Raw genomic sequence first — 12,916 nt, forward strand, 5'->3', positions numbered from 1 at the left:
GACTGTCCAAATACCTTTCAGCAAACATCACGCTAGAAAGATTAGATAGTTTCCATTATTTGACAAATGAATCCCCGAACCTGTAATCAATAAATATGAAATGACATCACATAAAATAGTTTTCATTTATTGCATAAATTCTATTGAACAAGACACATACATACACACACACACACAATCGCAAATCCATAACAGAGAAGTTTGAAATGAATTCTCTCCAAGTTATAAAAAGCATAACCTTTGATGTTCTTCGCTCCGGTCTTGGTGGCCCGTCGGTCCCTCACATTTCAGAGGTGCTGCAGGACACGGAGTTCTTTTGAGGGAAAGAGGCAGTGTTTGTTAAGACTCTCGAGCATCCAATGAACTGAAGGCTGCCTCCCAAAAAACGCGTCCACCATCCCTTTCCACCCAATGAGCGTCCTCGGGGGGCGGAGCTCAGGTGCGCGCCGCTGAGTCCACTTGGCAAAGAGCCTAGGAGACGCCTGTGGCAAAAGAGTAACTGTCAAATGCAAGGTTCCTTTAATAGGAGCGATCAGTCCGGCTCCGAGAGTCATGGCGACTACAGCATCCAATCATTACAATATCCTCACCTCCAGCCCATCTATTGTACACTCGGAGCCTGGGAGCATGCAGCAAGCCACGGCTTACAGGGACGCGCAAACCCTGTTGCAGAGTGACTACTCACTGCAGAGCAACAGTCACCCGCTCAGCCACGCGCACCAGTGGATAACAGCCTTGTCACACGGAGAAGGAGGTCCGTGGTCGTCCAGTCCCCTCGGCGAGCAGGACATCAAGCCAGCGGTGCAGAGCCCCCGGGACGAGATGCACAATTCCAGCAATCTACAGCATCAGACGCGGCCACCCCATCTGGTACATCAGACGCACGGGAACCATCACGATTCAAGGGCATGGAGAACGACGACGGCGGCTCACATCCCCAGCATGGCCACGTCGAACGGACAGAGCCTTATTTACTCGCAGACCGGCTTCAGCGTGAACGGTCTCATCCCGGGCAGCGGCCAGGGCATCCACCACCACAGCATGCGCGACGCGCACGAGGACCACCACAGCCCACACCTCAGCGACCACGGCCATCCACCGTCCCAGCACCAGCACCAGCCGCACCAGAGCCACCACGACCACTCGGACGAGGACACGCCGACCTCGGACGACTTGGAGCAGTTCGCCAAACAGTTCAAGCAGCGGAGGATCAAGCTGGGCTTCACGCAGGCGGACGTCGGACTAGCTTTGGGAACGCTCTATGGAAATGTGTTTTCGCAGACCACGATTTGCAGGTTTGAGGCCCTGCAGCTCAGCTTCAAAAACATGTGCAAGCTCAAGCCTTTGTTGAACAAGTGGTTGGAGGAGGCGGACTCCACATCTGGCAGCCCCACGAGCTTGGACAAGATAGCTGCGCAGGGGAGGAAACGGAAAAAGAGGACTTCCATCGAGGTAAGCGTCAAAGGGGCTTTGGAGAGCCATTTCCTTAAGTGCCCAAAGCCAGCCGCGTTGGAAATTACTTCGCTGGCGGACAGTCTGCAGTTGGAAAAAGAGGTAGTGAGGGTTTGGTTTTGTAACAGAAGACAGAAAGAGAAACGGATGACTCCTCCCGGCGGACCTCTGCCGGGGACCGAGGACGTATACGGAGACACGCCGCCGCATCACGGGGTTCAGACGCCAGTTCAGTGAGAAAAGACAAAAACAAGACAAAAACAAGGACACATCTTATCATACTGACTGCCTCAGTCTTCATTTATGATTACGTTCACGTTGGAGCTATCCAAAGTGAAAGCAGCTGCGGTTTAGACTACTGAGGCGGGAGAGCAGATTATATACGTCTTCGATGTTACTCAAAATTCGTACTGCTGCAACAGAGGGGACCGTGCGTTCCCCGCGCGAGCAAAGAGAACGGTTGTTCTGTGAATACCCAACACTGTGAAAAGACGCAGTTTTAAGGTGTAACCCTTCTATTTATCAAACACTTTGAGACGAGCGAAATGTCCCTCAAACGCGAGCATGGGTGTCCCATAGCCAGTTGTTTACATCTAGACGCATTCACTGCATTTTCTTTTGCGGAATTAGCCTGAAAAGTGACTTGTGCTGCAGCATTTGACAAATACACGCCATTTTTACTTTTGTTGTGGGCGATTGAGGGTGAACATCGATTCGATTGAAAAAATAACATCAGTGTGACATGCATCCACCCACAGTATTCAACCATTTTCTTGGGATCAAAAGGCCTTTAAATATTTTATTATTATTATTATTATTATTATTATTATTATTTTACATACAGCATGGTTATGTACCAATTCTCCTACTCATGGAGACAGTGAGGTGCAAGGTCACACTAAACAGATGTTGTAGTCTTGGCGCTAAGAAATTAGTCTCACACAATTGATTCTGGTCTCTTTCTCCGTTTTATCAATACGGATGGCTCTAAATTGAATAGAAATAAAAAGAAACTTCCAGCATCGAGCTGCAGACAGGTCACCGAAGGGCTAGTGGTAGAAACCTGGCATTTCCTTCGATCTAGTCATATTACCATAAAATACAGTTGTTTCACAGGACTCCACACAGTGCTGTAAATATTGTATAATTTTTAAAGGACATAGCTACGCTATTCTCTCACTTGAGCACTTTTTCGTATTATTTTGAATTTGGAAAAGATTTTAGAGCTTTTTGTTTAATTTATTTTTGTCTTATTTCTTTAACATTAGAGTCTTGGTATATTTTGCCTTTATATTTATAGTCATTTAGCCGAATATTGCTTGCTATCTCATGCGGAAGTCAGTTGCTTTTTAACCCACATTCAGCTGCTTTTTTTTTTTTTTTTTTTATAAATTATGAGCTGACTTTACTATATGTTTATGTATAGTAAACAATGTTCAGTCTCCAACCATGTTAGCACTATTTTCTACCCAACGAATTCAATATTATATATCTCAAACATTTGAATGTCTTTTTAAATTATTTTGAAATAGAGATTATTTACACAGTATCGTGGAGAATGGGAAAAGTAAGTGATGTGACCTGCAATATTTTCATTTGAAGTCAAACGATTCTTCATTGTTTCATATGACAAAGCGTTTTTGTGTATTTTATATTTCCTTCATTTATCAAGCATATCAATTTCACGGGCACTATTATTATTATTATTATTATTATTATTAAATATTCTCCACGTTTACCCAGCATCAGAGGTATACTGTAAAAGGATACTTGGACTTTGGATTTAACTGGGTTTGTTCTAAATGTGTTTTTGTTTTTTTTTGTTTTTTTGTGCTTTATAGTTCTTCACTGTGTTGGTTCCGGTTCGCATTTATAGGGACACAATGCAGTGATGATTTACTGAAAATGTAAACGCTGGAAGATTGGAAAAACGGGAAGATTTCTCCCAGGGGCTTGCTATACGTCACTATGTGTAAATACAATACAACAATCAGAAATTATTATTATTATTATTATTATTATTATTATTTTCTTATTGTATTATTTTGCTTATATTTTAATTCATATTTTGGTGTAAATCTATTCCACAGAAATTATAGGGAAGTCTGTTATTATCGTTCTACTTTTTTTGTTTTTCAAAAGAAACATTTACATAGATTAATTGATCAAACTGTCATGTAATTCTACAAATACTGTGGAGCTATTTATTTGTTGTTTTATTTACTCTGTCAGAAAGACTCCATCAAACGTAGAACTGGATGATTTTGTGGGTATAATAAAATGCGCAGAGGTTGTGATAGAAATCGGATTTTGTAGTATATGTTTGTTTTTTTTCTAAATCGAAGAATCAAACCTGACATTTTATGACGTCGGGTGTAAAAAAAAAAAAAAAATGCGGATGAAGCTTATATTTATCGACGTCTCGGTCAAGTTTTTAAACGAAATTTTTAAATGCGAAACAGAATTAACAAAACTGCACACGTTCAAATGGTTTGATATGTCAGCGCAATCTCAAAAGAAACTGAGAGCGTGAAATTAATTGTAAGCCACAACATATGCAAACAGATAAGTTTTGTTTATTTTCCCTGAAATAGAAAAATAAAAAAATAAAAACAAGATATAGCTATACCCTGGGCACTGTCGCTGAGATGTGTTGCTGAAGCTTTCCTGTCTTTTTTGCGTTTAACACAGCGCGCTGGTTTCTGTGGTAAAGGCAGTATAAAAATGTACGGCCAGTGTTTAGAATATCTAAACTAGTTCGATTTAAATTTCGTAGATTTTGTAAAGAACCAGTTACAGATGAAGCACTATTATTTAGGGTGTCGTTTAGTTTGTGGCATCAAAACGTGGGCCTCAATATAGGCCTTCTTTTATGGCATTAATTTACTTCGCGTGTTTTTATTTTTGCTATTCTTGTTTGCAATCAATCAGTTTGAAATAATTTACATTTTAATATAATTTTGACAACAATAAACCATAAAATAAATGTACTTATAATGTGAAACATTACGTTGTCTTCGTAATAGCTTTCATAATTTCGTCATGATTACTAACAGTGAGCTGAGTTTAATTTTTTGCTCTTATGTTTTTCATGGTGCTTGCTTGCTTGGAAGGTTTGAAATAGGCAATAGTCAATCGTGCAAATCCCAGTGCTTTAACCATTCAGAGATAAATTACAACTACTAGTTTAAAAAGTTTCAAAGTGATGCAATTTTCTCCATATTGGGAAAACAAGACGTTTTAAGACAAGAATTGACTCTATAATACCCTGAATGTGTAAAACGATCATCCTTATCCTGTAGTGCCATCTAGTGAGGTTTTATTCTAGGACACCAAAGCAACATTGATTAAACGTAACAACAGCAGCACATGGCGATTTGTAGCTCAGCATTCCGGGGTTTTCTTCGGCGCTCTCTGACAAACATGCTGCCATGTTCGTTTGCACGGTTTATGTTACACACCATGGATCCTAAATGAATCACAGTTGCTCCTGATTTCCCCCCCAAAACATACTTTAACTGTAAATACGAAAAGCGTTTGATAATTATAACTTTTAATTTCGTTCTGAACTATGTTTTGCTGAGACACGAGCATTGGCAATTGTATTTTGGAAATAATATTTTAAATGTCCACCAGCTTATCTTTTAACTGCATACCCCCCCCCACCCACAAAAATATATATTTATATATTTCAAGTTATGTTTAGCTTGCGCATGGAAGCTCGTTTCTAAAGAATGTTTATTCCAAATCAGTTAATAACTATATATTGAATTTTAATTATCTTGTTTATATAATTATATAAATATATGAATATAGACACGTAGAGCACAACCTGTAGTATGTTGCATTTTTAACAAAACCCATTTAAAATTTGATTAGGCTTAGAAAAGTGCATCAAAATCTATTTATATTAGCAAATACATTTTTTTTATGGTGTTCATGTACTGGAAAACAATATACGCAAGGTTAAAATTAACTGCAAAATGATGTTACATTTTTAGACTTGCTTTTGTTTGTGTCAGGAAACGTATGCATATGTGAGGTGTTAATAAGATTCCTGAAAACTAGATTCTGTTACAAAAGTTATATGAAACAGAGAAAAGGTCAAATGCATATCGATGCTGAAACCATTGTAGCAGGAGTGCAGTGCCACTTCTAAATTACAGGGTCCATAAGCAGAGGCAGATAGCTTTGTACTGTTGATCTATTTACAGGGATGTAATGACAGTTTTCTGCGTGTACTGACTAGCAATAGTTGTATAGAAATCAAGAAATCGTTTCATCTAATTAACTGCATCCCTCCAGGTCCTCAGGGCACATTAGAGCTCCTCAGTCCATCATTAAAGTAGACATAAACAATTCATTACATCACTGTTAGTCCGATGAGACAGTCACTGCCAGATGCAATATTAATAAACCCTTAAACTCGGAGGGATTAAGACTAGGGAAGTTTTTGACTTTCAGCTTGACCAAATTATTGAATCTCACTGGTGGAGATAATATAGATCAACTACATGCCAAACATAATCTGTGTGATTTAGCACTAGTAATAATATAAATTCTATTATAATCTTACAATCACAAAAAAAGACAAACCCACAAAATATTAAGCCTCACTTTATTGAACCAAGACCTCGACTGTCACTCTCAGATCTGACATGATGCTAAAAGCCTCCTGCTTCCAAACAGCACAAATTTAATACAATATCCAAAATGACAAGAAATTCACTGTAGCTACTGTACAATTGAACATAAATACAATCTATTTAGCGTTAGGTTGCTTCGAATTAACTGTAGAGTTTGTTTACAGGGTTTGATTATTATACTGCTAGTAAAGCACAGGTAAGTCAAATAGAAAACCTTTTTTTTTTTTTTTTTTAAACAAAACAAAAAAACATGGCACTTTTACCAAAAACACTAAACAATTTATCCTTGATTTTACTTTAATTGTACACATTTAAAGAAAATACAGTACATTGCCATCTGCTTTTTTTTTTTTTTTTCAAAATGAAAGTGTATTAAGAAAAAAGCAAAACCCCTTTGGTTTAGGGTGATTTTGGCAAATCACAATTTAGCATAGCACAATATAGACCAGTGGTTCCCAACCCTGGTCCTGGAGGCACCCCAACACTGCACGTTTTGCATGTCTCCTTAATCAAACACACCTGATTCAGGTCATCATCTCATTAGTAGAGACTCCAAGACCTGAAATTGGTGCATCAGAGAAAGGAGACATGCAAAATGTGCAGTGTTGGGGTGCCTCAAGGACCAGGGTTGGGAACCACTGATATAGACGACCAGCAAACAAACAAAGCACTTCTCTCTTTAAAACTAAGGCACAAGGATATGTCATCTACCGGTTAGCATGCGCCTGTGTAAAAGGAAACGTCAAGTTTTGCAATAGAGAAAAAAAAGCTTATATTTTGGTATTTGCCCTATTGTGTATATACATGTGCATAACAGGATTGACAGGAGATATGGGCAAAGTTTCACACAAACAAGGTATTGCCACAAAAGATTTCTGTGTCCACAATTCAAGTCAATGTGGCCCTGAATTTATAATCAATCAATCAATAATCATAGTACACTATTTCACAATATTTAACATTGATTTGACAACATTTAACAAAGCAAATAAAACATTGGTACTGAAACACTTGAATAAGTAAGTTTAAAACAAAACCATTCGGCTGAAGTACAGCATACTACAAACGTCCCTCTCTGAAGACAAAAATAAAACCCTGAGATTAAGATCAAAAACTGAGGTCTGATGAAATGTGTGAGATTCAATACATAGTGAGACCATTCAAGCTGAGAGCGAGTGAAACATCTATAACATCTTCGAACCGGCAGTTCACAGCTCCGTGCAGTTCAAGGCAGCAAGTTCACAGCACCATGCGCCACCCTTCTCCTCGGGGTCTTAAAGACCGTCCCCGTAAAGCTGCTCCTGCTCAGGACCCAGCGAGTTTTACTGAGTGAAACTTTTCTTGATGGACACATTCGGGAAAAGGCCACTGAGCTCCTGGACCAAGCGAGAGTCGACCTGTGAGCAGAAGGACACGTCCAACAGCTTTAGCCGAGGACAACACTGCAGTAACTTCCGCAGAGAGGCAGAGCTCACCATCCGTGTGCCTGAAAAACAACAACGAAAAGAGTTACAGGGATAGTTCACCTAAAAACAAACATTCTGTCATCATTTATTAGTTTAAAAAAAAAAAGATATTACTTTTTTCTGCAAGGATACATTAAATTGATTAAAAGTGACAGTTTAATGTTACAAATATTTTGATTTCAGACAAATGCTGTTCTTTTGAACTTTCCATTCATAAAATAATCCAGAAAAATCACAATGCCACAAAAACTGTTTTCAACATTTATACAAATAAGAAATGTTTCTTGAGCACCAAATCAGCATATTAGAATGATTTCTGAAGGACCATGTGACACTGAAGACTGGAGTAATGGCTGATGAAAATTCAGCTGTCATCACAGGAATAAATGACATTTTAAAATATATTAAAACAGAAAACATTCATTTAAAATTGTAATATTATTTCACAATTTCCCTGTTTTTACTGTATTTTTGATCAAATAAATTCAGCCTTGGTGAGCACAAGAGAATTAAAATAATAATAAAAAAAATCAATAAAAAAAATCAATCCCAAACTTTAAAATGATCATGTATATTAGGGTGACCATACGTGCCATTTTCCCAGGACGCGTCATTTTTTATGTTTTTCATTCTGATTTAATTCTGCAGGCAAAAAAAAAATCTTTCACAGAAGAAAGAAATGCCGGTTTGAATCCTTAAATCTTACCGCATTTGAAATAAAAACACTCATCTCACCCAGTATATCAAGGTGCTCCAGAGCGCTGCAGTTAGCGGCCAGCTCCTCCAGGTCAGAGTCACACACGGTGCGGTTGGCGGTGAGGAAGAGCTTGCGTAGGCGGGGTAAACTGCGGGCCAAGTGCTGGAAGCAGCCGGAGCTGCTCTGAAGCGTGGAGCACCAACCCAGGTCCAGCTCTTCCAGGAGCCTGCAGCCCGAAACCAGCTCTGCCAGACCGTGCTCGCTTAGGTTCCTGCAGCGCCACAGGTCGAGGGAGCGTAGAGAACGGCAGCGTGCGCTCAACATGCTGGCCACTACATCATAGTCCTCAATCTGTGATGAAATCACCATGTAGCTACAGTGAAGCACTTATTGATAACTGTCTCGAAGCTATTCTATGAGCAGCCAATGTTCCTGTAGCTGAAAAGGAACATAACGATTTGCATACCTCATCCCAAATACAAAAAGTAGGGCAAATTCTAATTAATTAGGCCACTTTGGAATGGAAAAGGATTCTTTAGATTTTTTAAAAAAGAAAAATGAGAAATTTTACTGAAAGGTTCTTTAGGGAACCCAAAATGGTTCTTCAAGGGCATGTTGCGAAAACCCTCCTTTGGAACCTTTATTTTTCAGAGTGTATAACATCATAAAATTGCACTCTGATGCAACTAATCTTGTGTATCAGGGGTTATGGGCAATAATATCCCAATAAACATGCATGGATGCCCACTTTAAAATAAAAATAGTGTACCATTCAAGTCCCTTTTAATACACTATTTTCAATATATTATTATTATTATTCTTTTGAGATACACTAAACCTAATCTTGCATACTGTACATGCAAGTATTTATAGTATGCGACAATAGCATTTTAGTGTCATATTAAAATATTAAAACAAACAAAAAAAATTATTTTAAAATTTAAAAGATTTAAAAAACAATGACTTTATCCTCAATAAACTCCTATTTTGCTGCTTATTAATAGTTAGTAAGGTAGTTGTTAAGTTTAGGTCTTGGGTAGTATTAGGTAGGGCTGTGCAATTAATCGCATGCGATTGTCATGTGCAACTCATCAGTAAAGCCGGTTCCGTGATTAGTAGTAAATCTCCATCACCTGCTTTCAGATGGAGCGGCATTTACTACACAGAGTCACTCATAATCTCAATCGCAGATGAATCGCATTCGATTATGAACGCGATATTGCCTAGCTTGTCAGTGAACTACGGCTCTGTTTATTAAATGCCGCTCCATCTGAAAGCAGGTGATGGAGATTTACTACTAATCACGGAACCGGCTTTACTGACGAGATGCGCATGACAATCGCATGCGATTAATTGCACACCCTAGTATTAGGGATATAAAATATGGTCATACAGAATAGGTGCTTTATACGTACTAATTAAGTTAAACATGGTCGCACCCACTCTTTCATTACAAAAAATAGACTTTATTCTCATAATGCTAAAACATTACTTTGTAAAGTCTTTTTTATGCTGACCATTGTTTTTAATAAATACCATTATAATCTGTGAACTGGGATTAAGCCACAAACCAACTACATATCAGTTCAACTGACCAGTGGACTCACCATGACACAGCTTCCCAGGTTGAGGTGCTTGAGCTCTGGGCAGAATGTGAGGATGCTCAATATGGCTGATTGCTGCATGGGAAAAGAAATAAAATGGAGAAAACAGTGATGATTAACACATACCACTAATGAGAGAACAACATAACATTCTATTCAGATGCCAGTGGAGTCAAAATGAGACGAACGAACGCACATTTGATATCACAAATCAAAGATGACAACATATTTAACTCCGCTATTCAATATTCTTCTAAATAGATGTGTCAAAATAAAACTATTATATGACCTCAGTCTGGCACACATGGCTGACACTCACATCGGAGATAGAGTGATATGATGTTTCTCAGAAAAAAATGGGTTTGTTTTGATTTAAAAAGCTGAAGTGTCATGAGAGCACCACTAAGAGAATACAGCCATTGTTTTCATTATTGTGTTGGTTTAAAAAATAGTCACGTGAAATGAAACTCAACCAACTGAAGATTGACAGTTCTCTTTGAGTTCGTTTTGTGTATATTTCCATAGTTATTTACACCATTAGGTTCCCTAGAAGACATTTCATTTACAGAGATGATGACAGAAAGGTGGGTTTGCTACAGACACAGTCTGCTGTGTATGTTTACGTGCAGTCGTCATCACTACAGAAACATTATATCTGTTGGAAGAGACACCAATACAACTACAAATGCTGATTCACAGTCAACCACACACAGAGGGACGGGACGACTCTAGATAAGTGGCACACTTGGGCCTGTACCAGCATGTAGAACTGATTTAAAGGTGGTAATGCCAGTATGCCAGACTTACACGGCCTGATGTTATACAATTATAAGGACAGGTAACTATAACAGTTTAAAATAGGCTGGCATAAGCATGTTTTCTTCTTCAACTCCCAAGACAACTTGCTTTTTTAATGATGTAGTATAAAAAATAAACAAAGGTGATGCACGATAAAGCACACAACTTTTGGGGCAACACAAAATTTCATGGATCAGTAATTAGCAATTTCAGCTTTGATGTTAAAAAACCTTCATTATCCCCATCCAAATCTTTTGTTTTAATCATGGATACAGTCATAAAGATGTGATGCAGGAAATACAGTGAACATCACACAATCCAGATATTACACAAGTAATGAAGTATAAAAACCACAATGCTCATCTAATCTGTATGGAACTGAGAAGGGTTTCCGTTTTCTTGTGTGTTGTACTGCTGCAGGAAAATAAACGGTTGTGATTGGCTGTTCCTCACCATGGCCCCTCCCACAATTGATAAAAAGCAAATCATTTGGCTGACTAGCTTTAAGCTGGTAAAACATGCTAACTAGACAAACAAACTTTTACCACATTTTACCACACTGTTTAAAAAAAACAGTGATTTTGATTTTACATTAAAGGGATAGTTCACCCAAATATGAAAAATCTGTCATTAATTACTTACCCTCATGCAGTTCCAAACCCGTATGACCTTATGACGTTCATCTTTGGAACACAAATTAAGATCTTTTTAATGAAATCCGAGAGCTTTCTGAACCTGCATAGACGGCAACGAAACTGACACATTCAAGGCCCAGAAAGGTAGTATGGACATCGTTAAAATAGTCCATGTGTCATCAGCGGTTCAACTGTAATTTTATGAAGCTACAAGAATACTTTTTGTGTGCAAAGAAAACAAAAATAATGACTATCAAATAATTTCTTGTCTTCCGTGTCTGAATTCGATGTACGTTTACGCATGTGTACATTCCTCTCTTTGCAAACAAGGCGCAGCGCATCCGTGTTCTATGTCAGAACATTGGCTCCTGCTTCAGCAGCACCACATGCATATGTTGTAGTAGGCCTACTGTTCTGAACATGCATCAAAGACTGATACCGAAGAGAAGAAATTGTTAAATAAATCATTATTTTTGTTTTCTTTGCAGACAAAAAGTATTCTCGTAGCTTCAAAAAATTATGGTTGAACCACTGATGTCACATGGACTATTTTAACAATGTACTTATTACCTTCCTGGGCCTTGAACGTGTCAGTTGCGTTGCGGTCTATGCAGGGTCAGAAAGCTCTCGGATTTTATCAAGAATATCTTGTGTCCTGAAGATGAACGAAGGTCTTATGGGTAATTAATATAATTAATGACAGAATTTAAATTTTTGGGTGAACTATCCCTTTAATGTAAATTTAAAAAGTTGTTTTAACAGTGTGGCAAAAATGTGGTAAAAGATTAACAGTCTTGTTAGCAAATTTTACCAGCTAAAAGCTAGTCAGCCAAGATGATTTGCTGACTTGCCTTTCAACTATTGCTTTGTGTTGAGCTGCTTATTGACCAATGTCAGGGTAGTACCATATTGAATTTTTGATGGGAATGAAATGAGGCTGAGGGACAGGAATACAGTGTTCAATGTACTGTACGATTGTTTGACATTCAGGTTGTTTAGTTGATGAAACGTCTTTCCGAAAAAACTAAGTAGACAAAAACTCCACAAAACAGTTTTGAAAATGAAATGATCTAGGAGCTTTATACAGTGCATGCAAAAGACTGTTAAAGGGGTCATATGATGCAATTTCAAGTTTTCCTTTCTCTTTGGAGTGTTACAAGCTGTTCGTGCATAGATAAGATCCTTAAAATTGCAAAGACTAAAGTCTCAAACCTAAAGAGATATTCTTTAAAAAAGGACTCATCCACACCCTCCTAAAACGCCTTGTTTAAACACGCCCCCACATGTCTATGTCACAAGATATGCATAACACCGCCCAAACGTTCACGCAAAGATAGAAGGCGTAACTTTGATTCGCTGTAGTATTGTTGCCACCGCCGCCATGTTGTGAAGACGCTGTGTGTTTCGTTGTGAAAGCAAAACTACTTTGTTTGGCCTTCCAAAAGAGGACACAACAAGAAATCAGTGGTTAAGTTGTATTTACAACACTGTTCCAGAACAGTTCAACCCAAATATTCAGATGTGTCCAGCGCATTTTATGGAGGACTGTTTCCTGAGAAAGTAGACTACAATACCGGTGTTCCGGTGAACTCAGTTCCCCTGTTTCCCCTTCGGCACA

General features: G+C 38.4%; 2 protein-coding genes across 2 annotated transcripts in view; one reads left to right on the forward strand and one right to left on the reverse strand.

Moving 5' to 3' along the window:
* The first annotated feature begins 502 nt into the window (after nucleotides 1-502).
* On the forward strand, nucleotides 503-2,495 carry pou3f2b (POU class 3 homeobox 2b). The gene has a single exon (XM_016523448.1). The coding sequence runs from the start codon at nucleotides 553-555 to the stop codon at nucleotides 1,687-1,689; it is 1,137 nt and encodes a 378-aa protein (XP_016378934.1). The 5' UTR covers nucleotides 503-552; the 3' UTR covers nucleotides 1,690-2,495.
* Nucleotides 2,496-6,710: 4,215 nt separating this feature from the next.
* Nucleotides 6,711-12,916, reverse strand: part of LOC107716847 (F-box/LRR-repeat protein 4-like) — a 13,075-nt gene continuing 6,869 nt past the window's right edge. Inside the window, exons 6-8 of the mRNA XM_016523447.1 lie at nucleotides 9,869-9,940; nucleotides 8,300-8,612; nucleotides 6,711-7,584 (exon numbers count right to left, since the gene is read on the reverse strand). Coding sequence (XP_016378933.1) covers nucleotides 7,421-7,584; nucleotides 8,300-8,612; nucleotides 9,869-9,940 — 549 coding nt within the window. The 3' untranslated portion in view covers nucleotides 6,711-7,420. The remainder of the gene's footprint in view (nucleotides 7,585-8,299; nucleotides 8,613-9,868; nucleotides 9,941-12,916) is intronic.

This window comes from Sinocyclocheilus rhinocerous, unplaced genomic scaffold (genome assembly GCF_001515625.1).
Source record: "Sinocyclocheilus rhinocerous isolate Xijiao unplaced genomic scaffold, SAMN03320098_v1.1 scaffold300, whole genome shotgun sequence".
NCBI lineage: Eukaryota > Metazoa > Chordata > Actinopteri > Cypriniformes > Cyprinidae > Sinocyclocheilus > Sinocyclocheilus rhinocerous.

Excerpts from the sequence above, each read along its gene's own strand:
- pou3f2b (XM_016523448.1), top strand. The coding sequence starts at position 553 with ATGGCGACTACAGCATCCAATCATTACAATATCCTCACCTCCAGCCCA.